Here is a 20,401-nt window from a genome sequence, read left to right as displayed (position 1 = left end):
TTTTCTTTCTGGGTGACTACCAGTTGTCCCAAGATCACTTGTCAGATAACCTATTTGGAAATGATATGCTTTGCTGTGTCGAAGTCCTGAGTATTGTGTAGTGTGTCTGAGTTAGCAAATGAATAATACTTGAAACCCTAAATACCTTGCTTAGATACTCTCTAAGATGAAGGAAAAGGATCCAGGTCAGCTTTGTGCTTTTCCTCAGTGAATTTTAACATACACACGGTTTGGTTAGAGTTGGTTGCACTAATGGGGTTGTTGTTTTATGTAAACAGCTACATTTGTTTCAAGAGGACCATAGTCTCTTCTGACATTTACACTGTTAAAACAGAGGCACACCATGGCAGGATGAGTGAGGCGCCACTTGTAGTGAGTGTAATGGTGCCCGTGCTCTTCAGTGTGAGGTGGATAACCACCGCAAGAAGCTGCCAGTGTCCAGTGAGACGGACTGAATATAAACAATACACTTGGTGTATACCATGGAGTCAGCTGGCAAGCCGTCTGCTTTGGATTCTTCTGCCTGCTGTTTCCAGAGTAGGGGTGGAGGCCAGAACTCGCTATGCGGCTGAGGATGACTTTGAACTTATGATCCTCCTGTATGCTGGCATTACACGTGTACACTTGACAAGCACTCTACCAACTAAGCTACATTCCCAGCCCTGTCTGATTTTCTGTTTTGTTTTGGGCTTTTTGTTTTGTTTTTGTTTTTCTAGACAGGGTTTCTCTGTGTAGCCTTGGATATCCTAGACTCACTTTGTAGACCAGGCTGGCCTCGAACTCACAGCGATCCGCCTGCCTCTGCCTCCCGAGTGCTGGGATTAAAGGCCTGTGCCACCACGCCCAGTGTCCTGTCTGATTTTTAAAAACCCGTTATGTTCAAAAGTTTTTTTCATTCGCTCAGACCAGATTTCTTGAATTTCTTCTGTTCCTGCCCAGTTTTTCTTAAAAGCAAAGCAGCTGGGCTGGGGAAATCGCTGGCTCTGTGGGTAAAAGCACATATCCCACAAGTGTGAAGACCTAAGATTAAATCCTGGAAACTCATGTAAAAACTGGTCGCATGGTGTGAACGTGCATAATCCCAGCAAGCCTACAGGAAGACAGGGGGAACAGAAAACCCCCTGGAAGGCGAGGGCCAGCTAGCCCAGAACATGCAGTAGAAAAACAAGACCCTGTTATCTCCAATTTCCATATGGGCTACACAGTACACACTTGCTTGTGTTCACACACACAGGCATACACACACATATACATAGTGCACATGCACAGGCATACACACATATATACATAGTGCACAGGCATACACACACATGTACATAGTGCACACACACAGGCATACACACACATATACATAGTGCACACGCACAGGCATACACACACATATACATAGTGCACACACAGAATGGCAATGAGGAGTATTTGGTTTATATAATGAACTTTTACAAGCAGTAATGACAGTAGTAATGGTTTTAATTTGTTCCATGCTCTGTGTGTGTGTGTGTGTGTGTGTGTGTGTGTGTGTGTGTGTGTGTCTCTGTCTGTCTGTCTGTCTGTCTGAGGACAACCTGTAGAAATAGGCTCTCTCCATCCACCACGCTGGAGCTCACATTTGATGCTTGGTCACAGGCTCTGTCTCCACCCCAATAGTCCTCTTCTTTTTAAACAAACAAACAAAATCATATTTGTTGCTGACGCCTGTAATCCCAGCACTTGGGAGACAGAGGCAGGCGGATCTCTGTGACTTTGAGGCCAGCCTGGTCTACAGTGCCAGTTCCAGGACAGCCAGGGCTACACAGAGAAACCCTGTCTCAAAAACAACAACAAAAAATAGTATCTGTGTGTAACATACTTTTATAAATAAGAGTTAATCCTCAGTTGTATTTACTTTAACTATTTAAAGTGATCCTGGATTGGTTGCCCTCAAAAGGTTTTATTATTAAGATTATTTTTGCTACTACATCTCAGAGGTTTGTTCGTACAGAGGAGGAAGTTAACAGTAGGCTGTCTGTTCCTGCTACTGTGCTGCTCTGTCAGTATAGGACAAAGAGTTCTAGATTGTGCCAAAGGCCGAAATTAAAAAGATAAACAGACAGACACAAAATGACTTTCCCTGAAATGTTTTCACTCAGTGACAGAGAAAGCATACCCTACTGTCGGTGCTTTCTCTTCTGTGGATTTAGCTAACTAGTTTTTACTTGTCACAGGTCTCTGTTTATTTGGAGGTGTTATTATCAATACAGTAATGATTAGGTCTCATCCTGTTTAAGATGTTTATATAAAGGTATTGGTTTTTGTTTTATTTCCTGACAAAGTGCACGGGAGCGATGCTTTTGTTGCATTTTAGATGTGCAAAAACACACTGGTCTTGTTTTGTACCACTGACAACCCACGGGGTTGGCTGCTGTGTGCTGAACTTTCTGTTCTAGACTCTCTGCCAAGTGCTTTATGCAAAACTCTGGCTTTAGTGAAACAGGTTTTATTGTTTTTAGTCAGAGTCATATTAGAAGGTGTTAGCTGCATGATGCAAATAGAGGCGCTGATGTGTATATTTAGCCGTGAGAACAAATGACTGTGGCAAGCCTGTCTGTTTTGAGCTGGCTGCTTTTCCTCTTGCTCTTTCAGCCACGGCTTGTGCTGTTTACTGCTAGAGGCCTGAGATGGTGTACTTTTTCTTTTCTAGGAACTTGGAATCAGAATTCCTCGGCCACTAGGACACGGACCCAGCAGGTTCATCCCCGAGAAGGAGGTATGCTGTTTTGCAAGTACATCGTGAACCGCCTGCTGCTAAGGGAACATTTTCATGACCCACATCTTGGCATCTGAACGATTGCTGGTCAACAACATGTTTTACACAGCTCTTCAGAGTTAGTCATGTTTTGGCAGTGAGTTTAAGGGATTAGAAAGCTGTCATAGTCACATTGATTTCTAGGATTTCATGATGCATTTTAGGCACCTGTGTTTAATCAAGTAAACCTGAGACTTGTTTTTGACTGGTCCCGCACCTGCTTATATTTAGACCTTGCTTAGGTTTGCTTGGGAACAGAGGTGCTCAGCCTTGTCCGTGTCCGCAGGTTGGTAAGAACGCCACACTGGACCTTTAATTCTACAGATGTAGGCGCAGCTATGCTTTATTGTCATAAGAACTGTTTGCTATTAGTTGTGGTTGTTTTCATTTAATGAGAATAGTGTTGTAAGGGAAGGTTTTAGTGTCTGCTTGCAAGCTCTGGGCGGTTAACAATCTGATCTGCTGCTTGGTCCAGATTCTTGTCGAGTCTGCAGGCGGCCTCTCTAGATTCCCTTTAACTGAGGCTCAGTCCAGCCTTAGTTGTTTATCCTCTGCCACATAATGGAGCGATTCTTCTGTTTTGCTACAAGTTTAAAGTCATAACCCCTCTCAGTAAAATTTAATCTACTTGTAAATGGAACAATGCAGCCCACTCACATTTTCTGTAACGCCAGTTTATAGTTTATGTAACTGTAGTTTTCCTCTCCTTTACATAGATTCTGCAGGTGGGCAGTGAAGACGCACAGATGCACGCTCTATTTGCAGATTCCTTTGCTGCTCTGGGTCGCTTGGATAACATCACATTAGTGATGGTTTTCCATCCACAGTATTTAGAAAGTTTCCTAAAGACTCAACACTACCTGCTGCAGATGGACGGCCCCTTACCCCTCCACTACCGGCACTACATTGGAATAATGGTTTGTAAACATCCAGTGACATTTTCTCTCTGCCTGTTTTTATTAATTTCTTTTTTTTAAGTGATTACCTTTTTTATAAAATTTATTATTATGTATATAGTGCTCTGCCTGCATGTACACCTGCAGGCCAGAAGAAGGCATCAGATCACATTACAGATGGTTGTGAGCCACCATGTAGTTGCTGGGATTTGAACTTAGGACCTCTGGAGGAGCAGTCAGTGCCCTTAACCTCTGAACCATATCTCCAGCCCTTTATTAATTTCTTTAAGATGATTAATGCTTTTGACACAACGATAAATACTTATATTATCTATATTTTTACTTGTAATCATATTCTTACCAGATTGCTTCTATTTTTCCTGGTTTTACATAAGTATACTTTCAAATATAACAAAAAATAGTACTACATGTAGTTTTATACAATAATAACAACTGTGCCCTTAAAATTTTTATGTGTGTATGTGTGCATGTGTGTGCATGTGTGTGTATGTGTGCGTGTGTGTGTGTGTGTGTGTATGTGTGCATGTGTATGTATTGTGTGCGCACGCCAGAGACAATGTGAAGGAGTCAGTTCTCTCTCTCTACCATCGGCTAAGCTCAGGTCGTCAGGCTCACTGGCAGGTGCCTTTACTCTCTCAGCCATCATGCTGGGCCAGAACCACTCTTTCTTACAAGTTAAAGTAGAACATGAGATGTGAGAGATGCTGCCTCCCTCCCTCCCTCCCTCTTCCCCGTCTCTTCCACTGTCCCCCGCCCCCTGCTTTCTGTGCAAAAGTTGTGTGTCACCTAGACTGGCCTCAAACTTGCTGTATATCTGAGGGTGACCCTCAGTTCCTGGCCCTCCTGCCTCCACTTCCCAAGTGCTAGGACCCCAGCTCTGTGGGGAATAGTTCGCATGGCATGCCCGGTGTTAAGTCTGCTCAGTTTGTGTGTAATAATCTGTCATTTTAAATATGTCATTTTTTAAGCAATATTTTCTTTCTGAAATATTTCTGACATCTTTTCTATGATATATAAGTCTCTTTTAATTTCTAAATAAACCCTGTGTTTCTATAGTCTGGAAAACTTAAACCAAATAATCAAAAAATCTATTTTGTATATTATAAAGAGAACAGATGCTTACTAGTTTAAACTTTTGACATAATTCAATGTCTCTTTGTCTCTGTGCAGGCGGCAGCAAGGCATCAGTGTTCCTACCTAGTGAATCTACATGTGAATGACTTCCTTCATGTTGGTGGGGACCCCAAGTGGCTCAATGGTTTAGAGAATGCGCCTCAGAAACTACAAAATTTAGGAGAGCTTAACAAAGTATTAGCCCACAGGCCTTGGCTTATAACCAAAGAGCACATCGAGGTACGTATGGGAGAAATAATGCGTCTCAGGGTCACAGTGTTTAAATGATACTGCTGGGTTTGTAGAAAGCTGGCTAGAAGGTTGGGCTGTCACTCAGGCAGCGCAATGCATGTCCAGCTTCCTGTCCTGGCACTGCAGAACTGGGCCTGCTGGTCCGAGCCTGTAATCCCAGCACTGGGGAGGTGGGACAAGGGAGCAGGCTCAAGGTTCAGAGTCACTGTCAGCTGCGTAGCAAGTTTGAAGCTGGCCTTGGGTATTTACGACCAAGTCTCAGAATAACAAAGAAAGAGAAAAGAGGAGAGGGAGGAAAGGAAAGGGAAGGCAGAAAATCCACAGACATACATTTTTGTATTATCTGTCATCTGGACTTTGAGCGGTACATTTCCTGAAAGAAATGATCCGATGTTGATAGCACTGCTATTAAGGAAAGTCCATAGTTCCCACTGGGACTTGCTCTTTGTAAGTACATGACGTTACTACTACTGTACAATAAATACAAAAATAGTAAGTATTCAGAGTGTTGTACTTTCTCTTGAGTCCTCACAACTGCTGACTTCTAATTATATCTACAGTGTACCATTTCCAGAATGTTCTATAATTGGAACTATGTAGAGCAGAACTTTATAGACTTTCACTTAGCAATATGTATATGAGGTTATTTTTACTTACATATTTTGTTTGTTTTCAGGGAATGGCCTGCTATTTATATTTGTTTGTTTGTTTTCAGAGAGGGTCTTGCTATGTGGTCTAGGCTGGCTTGGAACTTGCTGTATAGCATAAGCTGGCCTTGAACCTTTGCTGCTCCGGCCTCACCCTCTTGTGTGCTGGAATTATAGCTGTGAGCTCCCTCATTAGGTTCTTATCTTTTTTAATGACTTCATAGATCATTTACTTTCATTGCTGAATGGTACTCCTGTTCCTCTACTTGACGGGCCTCCTGATAAGTATCACTTTTGACCTGTTACGAATAAAACTGTTACATTCATATGTAAACGTGTGGGTAGACAAAGGTTCTCAGCTTACATGGGAAAATAACTAGGGGTGTGGCTGCTGCATTGCCCAGTATGTCGGTGTGCTTTCTAAGGCAGAAACTATCTCCCAAAGTGCTGCCCGATGGCTCGGTCATGCTGTCCTGCGTCTTTGCAGCTGCAGTCTCCTAGAGTTCAGCTGCTCTTACAGGTGTGGAGTCACATCCCACTTGTCTCGACTTGTAGATGACATCTTACACTAGTTCCTTCTGACTGTAGAGATTTAAAAAATAGCTTTCTCTGAAAATGTGCACCACATGATAGAAACGCTTACAACGTATGTTTTCAGCCTTGTCCATCCATGCTATAGAACATGGTAAACAGTTTTAAAACACTTTTTAAGTCAATTATTTCAGAGATTTAAAGTGACAGTGCATCAACAGATGTTACGTTTTTATTTCTAGATACATTTTTAATAAAATTTAACAAAGTACAGGTTTTATGTATTTTAAATTGTAATCATAACCTGGCTTTGTATGGTGTCTAGTCCTGTTTTCAGTCAATTTTTAAATATTCAAATGAGGTATGTTTTTACCAACACATCTTAGAGTAAAAATCTGTTCTCTCCCCGCAGGGGCTTCTGAAGGCTGAGGAGCACAGCTGGTCTCTCGCAGAGTTGGTGCACGCTGTGGTCCTGCTCACACACTATCACTCTCTCGCCTCATTCACGTTTGGCTGTGGAATTAGTCCAGAAATCCACTGTGATGGTGGCCACACCTTCAGACCTCCTTCTGTCAGTAGCTACTGCATGTGTGACATTACAAATGGCAATCACAGTGTGGAGGAGATGCAAGTCAGCTCAGCGGGAAACATTTCAGTAAGTATCTGTGATTTGCTGTCAGATTGCAGTGAGACTAGTTACTGTGACTGTGGTTAGTTTTTTCATCTGGCTTGCGAGAAAGCCTGTCCTGTTAAGTCCATAGACAAGTTAGATCTGTTGTTTAAGGATGAATTTGTTTCTACCTCCAGTGCCCATCACTAGTCTAGATGCTAAGTGATAGACAAAGCTAGGAGCCCTTCTGGGAGGTCACACTCAAGTCATTTCAGCTGGGGCCAGCCAGGACCGGCTAATACTAGTGTCTACAACTGTGATAAGGGAAGGCATAAAATAGTGTGACCCTGATAGCGGAGATTTCCTGATGGCGGCAGTGCTGCTGCTGCTACTGTTGTTGTTGCTTCCTCCCCTCCCTCTTCCCCTCTTCCTTTTTTCTTCAGCAGAAGGCTGACTTTTTAATTGTTTGGCTTTTAGAAAATTGTCACCTTTGCTCTCCAAATTTTTCCTTTACTTATATTTTATTTTCTCCAGAATCTAACGATACCAGCTGAGTGTATATTTGTTAAAATGCTAGGGTGGTGTGAATGAGAACGGCCCTCAGAGGCTCGTGTATTTGAATGCTTGGCTCCTGGCTGCTGGCACTGTGTGGGAAGGATGAGGAGGTGTGGCCTTGCTGGAGGAGCTGTGCCACTGCGGGGGGTGGACTTGGAGGTCCCCACACCAATCTCAGCAGCTCTCTCTGCCTGTGCCTGTGAGTCTGGATGAGGTCTAAGTCTGCCTGCCTGCTGCCATAGCCCACCGTGGTGATCACGGACTGACCGCTGAAGCTGTGCACAAGTTCCCAGTTGCATGCATTCTTCTCTAAGCTGCCTCGGTTGTGGTGTCTCTTCGCAGCAATAGAATAGTAACTAAGACATTTTCTCTTCTACTGTCTAGCTTCTGTTTTGTTATTCCTTCAAAGTGAGTCGAACAATTTGATATTTCTCATTAAAGTGTGTGTGTGTGTGTGTGTGTGTGTGTGTGTGTGTGTGTGTGTGTGTGTGTCTTAAAGGGCAGCTTTGTGGACTTGGCTCTCTTCTTCCTCTTTACATTGGTTCCAGGGGTCAAACTTCGATCACTAGGCTTTCAGTTTAAGCACCTTTACCCATTGAACCATTTCAGTGGCCCAGAAGCTGAATTTTTCTATAACTTTAATTCTTGTATACAGTGGTTAAAAAATTCCCACATTACAATGAGAAAGCTTTATATTATACTTGAAAAGTCACAGAAATATCAGTGGTCACCTGTGCACTCTTAGCACAGGGCATGGGCAGATATGCACAGGTCACGGGCAGATGTGCACATGCACAGGCAGATAATGCACAGGTCGACAGACTTTGGTTCATCCTCTTGATGCTGGGCATGTCACCAAGCCTTTCTGAGCCCAGTTCTTTCATGCTTCCTATAAATCATAAAGTTCTTGTGCTAAGATCTTAAATGTCCCCAAAGAATTAAAATGCCTACTTCATTCAGTGTTTGGAGTTTATCATTTAGATACGGTGATATAACCATATGAAGAAATACCACTTTTCCAGGATTGACCATATCACTAAACAATAGGCTGCATGTGGTTACCAGTTATTACCAAAGCACAGAGGTTCTAAGTGTGGCTGAGAGACCGCATCAGTTTCTGGGAAACTGAGACTTGAATTCTTACCTTTCCTTAGTACCAGGCTAATGTCAAGTTTTGGGATTTTCTTGGTTGTTTTCTATTAAGAGATAACAGAGAAAAGTAAAAAGGTAGGAGTTTTTATTTTTCTCACTCATCAGTTCCCTATGCATGGATTTGAACTTGGCTCTTTAGATGGTGTATAGTTTATACTGATGGCACTGGACAGCGAGCTGATAGCTCCTGCTCTTCAGGTGCGTATCATACACACAGCCTCACTCTTAATGAAAGTGCTTTACATAGCAAGTAAGAGAGAAGTTCCATATATATAGTAATAACACTGAGTTGAGTTCCATGCACGGTATTAATATTGAATTGCTGCCAGACATGGTAGGCATACCTGTAAGCCTTGCATTTGAGAGTAAGGCTGAAAGGCTGTAAATTGGTTTCTTTGTTTGAAACACAGTCTCTTTATGTAGTGCTTTCTGTTCTGTTCTGTAGAACAGGCTGGCCTCGAACTCACAGAAATTCAACTGCCTCTGCCTCCTTAGTTCTGGGACTAAAGGCGTGCATCACCATACCCAGCTTGGAAGATTGCAAATGTGGGGCCAGCCTGTGCTGCACATAAATTCAAGGCTTTAGCTGTATACTGAGACTTTCTCAGACAGCGACGACAGTGATCTGTACTTTTTAAAAACCGCCTCAACTATTGCAGATTAGTTAACTAGCAAAAGAAACATACTTTGTTTTTCCTTTCCCTTTAAATTTTTTTCACTTTACCAATACTTATCTTTTCTAAAAAAAAAAAAAAACAATAAAAATGTGGGTAATTTATCTTAGTGAATTAGCGGGCAGTGTAAATCAATGAATATGATCAAAAGTAGTCTGGCGCACACCTGTCATCCCAACACCAGGAGGTAAATGCAAGAGAAATCAGAAATCCAAGGGAGCAGATATATATATATATATATATTTTTTTTTTTTTTTTTGAGGCCGGCTTGACCTACATGAGACTTTATCACAGTGAAAAATTAAGTAAAAACAGTACGTGTTGAGGTGCATCGTTTTGGCTTCTTGTTTTGGGTCTGGTTACTGCCTGTATCTTGGAGCCTGTAGAAAAGCGTGTGTCAGAAGCGCTTCCCGTGTCATCCTGCAGGTGCTTCCCACCACAGACTACTAGAGAGCGGGCTCAGTGTGGGATGATTTAGCCTACCATAACTTCCACCATATGTAAAATATAAAACACAAAGCACAGATGATGTAAACTTCCTAATATCCAGTTATCTTGACAGTCGCTATACAGCAGATGTATTTGTTTAGGAAATTAAGCAGGCCCTCACCCTTAGAGATGTCTTTATTCTGGGGGAGGCAGGCTCTGAGCCAGTATGTAGATATCACACGTTGTATTTGATGCACCAAAGGGAAGAGCAGAGTGCCATGTGGGAGTGACAGGAACGGGGTAAAGAGGTGTGAGGTGTGACGCTCAGCATATGTAAGTGAAAGGACCGGGGAGTGGAAGTCAGGAAGCCACAGAAGATGGGAGGTCTTAGACACACATGGGTGTTAGGGGCGTTGCTCAGTGGCAGGCCGCTTGCCTAGCGTGCACAGCTGCACAAGTGTAGTGCAGCCCTCCAGAGGTAGGTCCAACATGTGAGGTGCCAAGGGGAAAGCATTACTTTATATTTGAACATTCAGATTTGGAATGTTAAGACTCGGTTCATAAAATGTGTCTTCCATAGATGTGACTCAGGATTTAGAGTAAGGATGTAGTCGAGTTACGGGAGTGTAAGTCATCCCTCTGCTGGGCTGTTGCCGAGGCAGCACCTGACATTATAGATAAGACACTGTGGTGGTTGTCCCAGCAAGTGACAGCTGCTAGCCCCATTCACAGAGCTCAGCTGGTCAACTCCAGCCATGTGAGGACAGTGTAATTGGTAAACTGTATAAATAGAACAATTGCTATTTTAAAAATGACAGACATGTTAACAGTGTGTACTCTGTGTACTTATTTACCTGAGCAAGTAGAAACTAAAATTTAAATACCCAATTTTCAATTCTGCTTTAAATTGACAGTGTTGTTTTAATCATTAAAACAGTGTGAATAGTTACTATGTTATTTTTTAAGGTTAGACTGCAGTATAATTTTCTGAAAATTTTTTTAATCTTAAATTTTAAATATCGATACTCAGTAGGCTAAGTTATATTTATTAATATCATAAGAAAATCTATTTTTATTACATTCAGATAAAGGTTTTTCTGAGACAGACTTAATGAAATTCCTGCCGTTCACTGTGTGCCTGCCATGTGTACAATCACTGTTCTCTCTTAAGGTAAGTGACTCCTTCTTTGAAGTCGAAGCCCTCATGGAAAAGATGAAGCAGCTCCAGGAGTGCCGAGCCGAGGAGGAGGCCAGCCAGGAGGAGATGGCGTCACGCTTCGAAATAGAGAAGAGGGAGAGCATGCTTGTCTTCTCTTCGGGTGAGAGCAACCTGAATGCGCTGAGCGGCTTCTCTCACAAGCCCAGCTTCTTAGAGGGTCTCAGTACATTCGTAAGAGCCGACGCACAGTGTGCCCTTCCAGGGAGGCCGCTGCGGCTCTCTCTACTTCCCGGTAATAACGTTTAAGGAAGGCTACCGAGAGTAAGGGTGGAGCACACGGCATTTAATATACTAACACTCTCCCCATTTTTCTTTGTTTTAAATAGTATTATTACAAAGGGGCTGGCAGGGTGTGTGCATGCCACGGCATGTATGTGGAGGTCAGAGGACATCATGCCACGGCATGTATGTGGAGGTCAGAGGACATCATGCCATGGCATGCATGTGGAGGTCAGAGGACACCTGCAGGAGGCTCTTTCCTTCTACCACGTGGAACCTTGTTGGGCTTGGTGGCACGTGCCTTAACGCATGCATGATTTAGTTCTCTTAACTTAGAATCCAGACTTTGGAGGTTCTGTTAGTGTAGAAAGACAAAGGGAGAAGTGTCAATCCACGAGGGAATGAAAGGCATGCAGAATTCTGTGAATGTGTCGCTTACCTCAAAGAATCTTGTTTTTCCTCCATTCTACTTTGTGGTAAGCGAGATGTGTTTAAGACTTTATTGTGGGGTGGGGGTGTAATGGGCAGACTGCTCAGCATACACAAAGCCCTGGATTCTGTCCCCAGTGTCACACACACCAGTCACGGTGGCCCATGCCTGTGATCTCAGCTCCCAGGAGAAGGAGGCAGGAAGATAATCTTGAGCTACATGGCGAGGTTGAAGCCAGCCTGGGCTCCATGAGATGAGAAGGGAGTGTTTTGGCTCATATTTGTTATTTAGTGTCAACAGTGGTTTATTTTACATGTACTTATTATGGGTAAGATGAATTACATCTTGTTTTCAAAAAACTTTTAAAAGACTTTTTTAATCACTTCAGATGATGACGAAGCTCCACCAGCAAGGGATGTGTCCCGGCACTTTGAGGACACCAGTTATGGCTATAAGGACTTCTCCAGGCACGGGATGCATGTCCCAACATTTCGTGTCCAGGTAACGTAATCTGCATAACATAATTGCTTAAAAAGCTCTCTGTGCCGGATATGAAGGGCCCACCTGGACTTGAGACCTGTGCTCAGTGCTTAGCAAACTGCTTCCATAGAGCGGCGGCCTGAATGAAAGTGGAGAATTAGTAACTAGCAACATTTACAGATTATCTATTCTGCACTCTTAATTTTGTAAGGTTTTCAGTTCATCAGCAGAATTATGCTATAGCTTAATGTATGTGTTAAATTTATTGTTTAGTATTTAAGTAAGTAACAAACAAACAGGTGAATTACTCAACTTGCCCAGTTTTTGGTTACAGGCCAGTGCTATTAATAACTTTATTAGAGTTATAAAACTAGTTGAACTTCTAAGACTTTTTGTTTCTTTGTCCCCACCCAAACTAAAATACTGTTTAAAAGGACAAAACGTAGCCACAAGGAAAAGTTGAGCTTTTAAAAGAACAGAATGTAGCCACAGGAAGAGATGAGCTGTCATGAAATAAAATAAATTAACAGGATTATTGTGAATTAAAAGTTTTATGGAGAGAGATGAATGTGAAAGATTTGGGCTAACATACACAGTGAGAATGTAGCTCAGCACTGAGTCACTTTCCTAGGGTGTGCACGCCGTGGGTTTGCCTCAGGTAGCACAGGGTGGTGCTCCATCAGAGGGAAAAGAGAGAGCTAGACGTAATTTAGTCTCAGTTTAGGTCCAGTGAAGGTTGTGAGGAGCCTGAACACAGAGAGTTGCAGACAAGGTGGCTGCTTCCATTAGCGGGACGCAGTTTTAAAGAGGGAGGGTGCCTCGGATGCCAGCACAGTGTACCGCAGGCTGAATGGGTGAGGCTAGCAGATTACAAGAGAAAGCTGCTGCCTCCCTGTAGGAGTTTATGAGTTGTTTGAAGCACAGAGGCAGCAAGGAGACTCTATATTAGAATTAAAAGACTTGGTTAAAAGGGCTGAAAACCAGATGCAGGGTGGAGGGGGGGAGAGAGAAAGATGGGGCGTGTATTTATTGAGCTGAATTTTTTTTTTCATTTTTGTTTTGTGACATGTTCTTGGTATATAGTCCAGGATGGTCTCTAACTTTGGGCTCTGATAATAGGCATCAGCTACCATAGCTGACTTTGGAAATTCATAAACTGTGTGGAACATTTGAATTGTGTGCAGTGATGGGACATGGGAGAAGGACCAGGCAAAAAGCTGAGGAGAAATGGAAGCCCACGCTCTCTGGGTTCTTAGCTTGGCCAAATCGCAGTTCCTAACTTTCTCATGTTGCAGTATGGAAACTGAGCGTGGACTGCAGTGTTAGGGAACCTGACGTTCAAAGTCAGCGGGCAGTCCCAGCCGCCGGGACCTCATTCCTGCAGCGCTGGGGCCATGTAGCTTTTTGCCACATGGTAAATGTTCATAGTTCCTGTCTCCCTGTGTTTAGGACTACTGCTGGGAGGACCACGGTTACTCTCTAGTGAATCGTCTGTATCCAGATGTGGGCCAGCTAATCGATGAGAAGTTCCACATCGCTTACAATCTTACTTACAACACCATGGCCATGCACAAAGATGTGGACACCTCGATGCTCAGACGCGCCATCTGGAACTACATCCACTGCGTGTTTGGGATCCGGTTAGTCGGCTTGCTCTCTCCCTCCCCCACTCTTGAGCTTCGCAGGCCCACATCATCACAGCTTGGGGTTTTTCCCTCTCAGAGGTCAGGACGTGACAGGTGGCAAGTGACTTGAGAGGACAGAGCAAGCACACTGTCCCAGCACACAGGGGAGACGGGCTTGATGGTTGCGCGTCTTTGTGTCTGCTGGACCTCATAGTTGTCTTCTCGGAATTCACCCTGTGCTACCTCACTGCAGTGGAACTCTCTGGAAGCCTGTTAGGTTTCCACCATGCTGTGTTCTTTAGAAACATGCACAGTCTCACGTACAAATCCTACACTTTTGCTTTTGCTTTCTGGTTGTTTTAGCTGAAAAATCTGCTTTCTCACCTATTGTTTGAGACCTGCAAGATCTCTTTAATTTATGCTACTTAGGCCTCTAAAGTACATCCAACCAGTTTTAAACTAATTTCTACTAATGAGTGCCCACACTTAGGCCCCCGGATGGTTACAGGACCAGCTTTGCCAAGAACTGTCTCCCTTTTCCACTGACAACACAGTAGGTCCCATCCGTGCCTGTGTGACCTGCAACCCAGACACTGCTGTAAGCAGGCCCTCAGCCTCTCCTAAAAGGGACAGTGTGAGCCCCTCAGCCACTAGGCAGCCCTCCTGCTTCATGCATGACGTTCTCCCTCATCTGAAACTGCTCTGACACACGCAAATGACCGCCTTACGGTGTGTGATCGTACCAGTAATCAATAGACAGTCTTAATTTCAACACTCATCCTTTTCAGAGTTGGTTTCAGTGTGGTTGTGGTTGTGAGTGTGGGTTGCTTGGTAGTGCAGCGGTGTTTGTACTGCTGTGGTGACCACCCTGCTTGGGCATAGGAAAACTTTGTCCTTCCTGAGTTCTGTCCTTTATGCTTTCTCATCCCACCCCATTTAAACATCATGAAGCTGTATCATTTCTAACTGCCCATACAATGAGGGGGGAGTGTGTGCTCACATGTGTGTGTGTTGCACACTGAAGGCGGCCCGCTCCTGTCTTTCCCAGGTACGATGACTATGACTATGGGGAAATTAACCAGCTGTTGGACCGCAGCTTTAAAGTGTATATCAAAACCGTCGTGTGCGCCCCTGAGAAGGTCACCAAGAGAATGTACGACAGCTTCTGGAGGCAGTTCAAGCACTCCGAGAAGGTACGCGCCCCTGGCGGCCGCTTCACCCTGCGCTCTGCGGTCGCTCTCCCTCCACCCTCATCCTAGGGCGGCTGCCTCAGGACGGCGCCTGAGAGACCAGAGCAAGAGTAGACGGCTGGGCGCTCTGTCCTCAGAAATGCCATCATAGCTGGGCTTAGGCTCAAATGGCCAGAAGCATCTTTCTAGAAATTGATGGTTTGGCAGAGAATTCTAGAAGGCTAACAAAACAGTGCCTAGATTTTCTGAACTATAACAAACATCCAGGAAGGCATGTGGTCAAATGGAAATAGAATAAGACATTTATCCCATAAGAAGTCTGGCAGTGTGCTAACACACACAGGCTTAAGTTCTGTGGTAGCACATAGAATATGCACTTGGCCCTTCAAAGTCATGTTTCTGCATCCATACATTGAGCTAGCTGAGGATCACAGATATTCACGATTCTATCTGTGCCAACTAAGCCACTGTTTCATGGCATTTATATTGTATTCTAAGTAATGGGAGGCTGTGTGCTCGCCATGTGTATAGTACGCTAGTTAGTGCAAGAGACTAGAACATCCAGGGATGTGGTTATCCAAGGAGAATCCTGAGACCAGTTACTATCAAGGACAGATAATTGTACTTATTTACTTTCTTATTGGCTGCACTGGGAAACTGTGATGTCTATAACCTGCCCCTCCATGTTGTATTTTATGCTCAGGTCCATGTCAATCTGCTTCTTATAGAAGCGAGGATGCAAGCAGAGCTCCTCTATGCGCTGAGAGCCATCACCCGCTACATGACCTGATGCCTGTCCCCCGTTCACGGTGCCCTGCAATGAGCAGCAAGTGTAGTCTACGACGGGGTGGGGCCACGCCCAGGACCAATGGTAGATAAGAGAATCCAGAATCCGCTGTGCCATGATCCCTTTAGTGTCTGCTCTCTTACTGTGGGAGGCCACTGCCTGTGTCGCAGTGAGCACCTGGCAGCCTCAGTGTTAGAGCTGTGAAGAGAAGCTGCTGCTGGTCACAGGATTTGCTTGACAGGACGAAATGCTGTACACGTGTTTCAATACAGCCACTAGTGATTTTCCAGCTCTTGTTGCTCTGCTGTGACACGGTAACAAGCAGGCTGGGTAAAGACTGGGACTTGGGTACTAAGGAATCCAGCGGAGCCCGGTGCTGCTGTGCTGGGGCTGCGGACGAGGCTGTCCAGCTGAGCTGCTAGCAACTAACGTGAGCACTGCCACTACCTGAGCCAATGTGCGTACTCTGTGTGGTTTCAGTTGAACTTGTACACGTTTTTTTTTCTTGCATCTAAAAAAGCATAGAATTATTACTCACAGCTCAGCAAAGACCGTGTTGCTGGTAACAGTTTGTTTCTTTCATTCTAGTTTTTAAATTTTCAGTTATTGGATGATATTACAGTGGCATTCTTAAAAGATTTTCTCCAAAGAGCAATCTTAAAATGAAAGAGTGAGTGTTACAAGAAAAACAGACTATCTTTTAATATGCTATCTCCCAAGAGTCTCTGACCCAGGGAGGCAGCTGCCTTGTGCAGGGTTGTTGTTTCCAACACCAACAATGTAGAAAATGTTGCTGCTGCGTTCCTCCCATGCTCCTGTTGACCTCGTGACCCTGACCTTGAAGGTTGTGCAGCTCCTTTAAGAATAAAGCTGGAAAATATTTTAGTGAGGTTATCAAATTTGTATCTTGATTTACAAAAATGCTATCTTTAAGATACAAACAGGTTTGGAAAAAAAAATGTATTAAGTACTTTGTATTCTGGAACCATGAATTGCTTCTGAAGTCTGTCAGTATTATTGGTATTTTTCAATAAAGAATAATTTTCCTCAGTTTGCTTCCTTAATTTTCCAAGTCATACTTTAGCTTCCCAGTTAGCAGCAGAAGCTGAGTTTGAATTCTAAATGAAGGAGAGTCACCTGTACACTGCAGTCAGATGAGTGGCAAAGCCGTTCTGAAGCCTGCTTTAAACAGCACGGCGGGAGGGGTTGTGAGGCAGTCATCAACAATGTTAGTTCATTTTGCATCACGATAGCTCAGTACATGGAACTGGATACTTTTTAAAAACCAGTTGTATTTTATGTACATTGGTGTTTGCCTGTATGTGTATCTGTGTGAAGGTGTGGGAACTCCTGGAGCTTGAGTTACAGACAGTGGTGAGCTGTCACGTGGGTGCAGGGAACTGAACCTGGGTCTTTGGAAGGAATAGCCAGTGATCCCAACAGCCATGTCTGGTCAGAGCCAAGCTCTCATGGTCATGAACCCATTCCTGTGTGAAAAGTCACCACCACTGATCGAGTGCCATTGCCGTGAACCAGACAGTCCCCCTGGGTCCCACAACCGAGCTCTATGTACCTCAAACTACAGTGGGTATATCTCCCTGGGAGAACCTTCCAAGTCATCTTCAAATGGTCTTACGTTTGAGCGACTGTGCGGTGTAGCATGATCCCAGCACTTGGGAGGCAGAGCCAGGCAAATCAAGAGTTCAGGGTCATCCTCAGCTAGCTAGGAAGTTGGAGGACAACTTGGGCTACTGTCTGGAAAGGAAAAAAGAATGAAAATCCTTCTGGTTAGCCAGTGTCCATGTGCTCTTCCCATAGATTTGCATGCGCCTCTGCCAGCTGCTGTTTTCCCACAGCAGCACCAGTGAGCCTAATAAGTTGACTGCACTGGACAGGTAATGCTTCCACTCCTGCTGACTGCTGGCTTCACTTGCACTTTGTCTTGAAAACAAAAAGCTTCTAGTAGCAGCTACAATAGGAGAGTGCACTCAGTAGGAGAGTGCTTACACTAGGAGAGTGCTCACAATAGGAGAGTATTCACACTAGCTCTGATAGAGTGTTCACACTAGGAGAATGCTCACACTGGCTCTGATAGGAGTGTGCTCACACTAGGACAGTGCTCACCCTAAGTCTGACAGAGTATTCACACTAGAAGTGTGCTCACACTAGGAGAGTGCTCACACTAAGAAAGTGAACACAAAACACAAATGCACAAACTCAGTGCACTGAAGTTTCTCATGTGGAAATCAGACAGAAATTAATTATTTAATAAGTCAAAGTATGTTTACAGCCAAAGTCATGAAGATAAAAACTAGTTAAAAGCTGATGTGTCAGTGCTTCTGAAGGCCCTAGCGGTTTCTCTAAACATATGGGATTTCTAATGTTTCTGGGTAATTATTGTTTTTCGAGTGCTCCCAAGTGTTGGGCTTAAAGACTTGTGCCATACCACCTGGCTTCTGGGTAATTTTTTAAAGTTTCCAAAATAACTGGGGAAAGAAGCACACTCCAGGGGAGGCCAACAGTCTCTCCTTCCCCAGAGGAAGTGCATTTAAAGTTGCTTGGGTGACGTTCTACAGGTCAATTTTTAAATCTGACTTTTTGGTAAAATTCTAGAGGATTTGTTTTCCCATACTTGAGTATTAAACCCAAGCCTCAGACATGGTAGGCCAGCACCCAAGAGGAACCTTTTATTAGGCCAAGTTTGTTAAGTATCTCAAACTGTGAATATGGGTGGACCCAAACCTCCTGTGTTTACCCTGTTTAGGTTTAACTTCATATATAAAGTAGTGACACTATAAAACAGGACAACCTAATAATTTAGCTATTCATAATTACTTTTGATACAGTCCCTGTATCAATAAATACAACATCAGGAAGGCACATTTCTCATCAAAGTACTATTTCATAGTCTATTTGCATCAGCAGTCAACAGGATGGTCTGCCACGGAGCACAGATCTTCAGGCTCCAACCTTAAAGAAGATCTCCCTCTCGCCCAGGTGACCACCTGCCTCTGCCCCTTGAACACTGTGATGGCTGGCATGCACTAAGAGACTGGCAAGAGACTACACCGACAACAATGCATAGAGAAGAGCATTTCGTGAGAGCCCTAATGGGGCATGTAGGGCCCAACAGCCTTTCCACAGCACAGTACGGCACAGAACAAAGGATAACCTCCGATCCTGTGTCCGGCACGTGTGACTGCTGACACTGACTTTTGTCTCACCTGACTCAGCACTGGTGGGGTGTGTTGGCATTGTTTAGATGATACTGAGGCTGCGCAAAGCCAGTGCCCTAAAATGGCACAACACGTGGGGTTCTGCGGCCAGACACTAGGGCAGCAAGAGTGCAGAGGAGGAACAGCGAACGTCAAGGCTCCTCAGCAGAGGGAGCTTCAGGGGGAATGCAAACATATACTGGGATGAAAGCAACACACATCCATTCTCCTAGGGATTGACAGATTCCAGAGCCTCCCAAGGAGGCTAACTGAGGGGAGGTTTTCTGTACTAAGCTGTTAGGAAAACCCTGCTGCTAAAGTCAACATTATCACCAAGCCTGAGCTTGGTGCAAACCGGTGGACTCCCTTTGTCAGTGAGGTTTCCTCTTCTCTGCCTAGAGGATCCCAGATACCACTCTCTACCTAAAGAGTGTCATGTAGTCCTTAGGGAAACTACAGGTCCAATTCTCTTTCTCCTGTTCAGTAAGGAAGCTCAGATTCCTGGAATGCCTCTCCATGGTAACGAGGCATCTCAGTCCCTTAGCCCGGCAGCCAAGGATGACATTCAGCCATCCTGGGTATCCCCATCCTTCCGGAAGTTGTAGGTAATCCATCCTCCTTCACCCTGAATAAAACTGATCTGCCTCCTCGCAGCTGGTCCCGGAAGGTTATTTCCATTCCTGCTCACAGGCCACTGAAGCCCCCAGTTCATCTCTTCTGCTCCCGTGTTCCTGAAGACCGGTGGCCACTGACCCCAGGAACTTAGGGGGAGCCACGCAAAGCCAGTCTATATAAACAGTGAAAAATGTGGCCTTTTTTTATCAAAGTCCTCAATCTCAACAAAATCCCACAAGGCATACAAAGGAATAGAGAACCATGTGCCAATGAAAAACATCTTGACACTAAAGAAACAGTTCTTGGGCTGGGCATGCTCAGGCACGCCTTTTCTCCCACCACCTGGGAGGCAGAGGAAGGCAGATAGATCTCTGAGGGTTCAAGGCCTGCCTGGTCTACACAGTGAGTTCCAGGTCAACCAAAGCTATGGAGTGAGTCCCTCCCTGTCTAAGAAAAGAAAGAGTTCTCTGTCAGGAACTAAAGATGTCTCTACAAGCTGCTTAATGAGCTAAAGCAGGTCTAGACAACTGTGTAAAGTCAGGAAAGTGACTAAATGTCTACAGAGAAAAACTGCACAAAATTCTTGAACTGAAAAATAGCAAAATTGATGAAAAAGCTTAGCAGTTATTTCCTGTGATTCCACTACTTGGGGGTTGATGCAGAAGTACTCTAAGTAAGTTTGAGGCCAACTTGGGGCACACAGCGAAACAATACCTGAAAGAAAGTGGAAAAGTCACAAGAGGGATTCAGTCAACAGCAGACTTCCTCAGACAGGTGAAAGCTGCTGAATATGGAGAACCGGTCAATTGATAGTTACCAGGTCTGAAGAGAATAAGGAGAAATGAAGGGCTTAAAAGCGACCTGGGCATCATGCAGGCAGCATACACAAAATGAAACAAAGGGACCAAAATGCTTGTTCATTGGTTTGCTGTGATGGGTTTCAGACGAGTGGCTGA

General features: G+C 44.2%; 1 protein-coding gene and 1 long non-coding RNA gene across 5 annotated transcripts in view; one reads left to right on the top strand and one right to left on the bottom strand.

Moving 5' to 3' along the window:
* The window catches only part of SESN1 (sestrin 1), a 92,185-nt gene extending 75,520 nt beyond the window's left edge, over positions 1–16,665 (top strand). For 3 of the 4 annotated variants that reach the window (XM_084774465.1, XM_084774468.1, XM_084774467.1), the window contains exons 2-10: positions 2,681–2,746; positions 3,502–3,702; positions 4,873–5,055; positions 6,658–6,900; positions 10,837–10,984; positions 11,922–12,034; positions 13,463–13,653; positions 14,687–14,831; positions 15,532–16,665. In XM_084774465.1, the coding sequence (XP_084630591.1) occupies positions 2,681–2,746; positions 3,502–3,702; positions 4,873–5,055; positions 6,658–6,900; positions 10,837–10,984; positions 11,922–12,034; positions 13,463–13,653; positions 14,687–14,831; positions 15,532–15,618 (1,377 nt within the window). In that variant the 3' untranslated portion in view covers positions 15,619–16,665. The remainder of the gene's footprint in view (positions 1–2,680; positions 2,747–3,501; positions 3,703–4,872; positions 5,056–6,657; positions 6,901–10,836; positions 10,985–11,921; positions 12,035–13,462; positions 13,654–14,686; positions 14,832–15,531) is intronic. The other variant, XM_084774466.1, reaches the window with a different exon arrangement.
* LOC311593267 lies at positions 15,850–20,268 on the bottom strand. Its single transcript, XR_014777645.1, has 2 exons — positions 20,160–20,268; positions 15,850–17,370 (listed from the first exon to the last, which is right to left on the bottom strand). It is a non-coding gene; the product is annotated as an uncharacterized lncRNA (long non-coding RNA).
* Positions 20,269–20,401: the final 133 nt, after the last annotated feature.

Source organism: Acomys minous (genome assembly GCF_964271855.1).
Source record: "Acomys minous genome assembly, chromosome: 3".
Classification (NCBI taxonomy): domain Eukaryota; kingdom Metazoa; phylum Chordata; class Mammalia; order Rodentia; family Muridae; genus Acomys; species Acomys minous.
The sequence above is the reverse complement of the archived record's forward strand: the minus strand, read 5'-3'. Positions and strand labels throughout refer to the sequence as shown.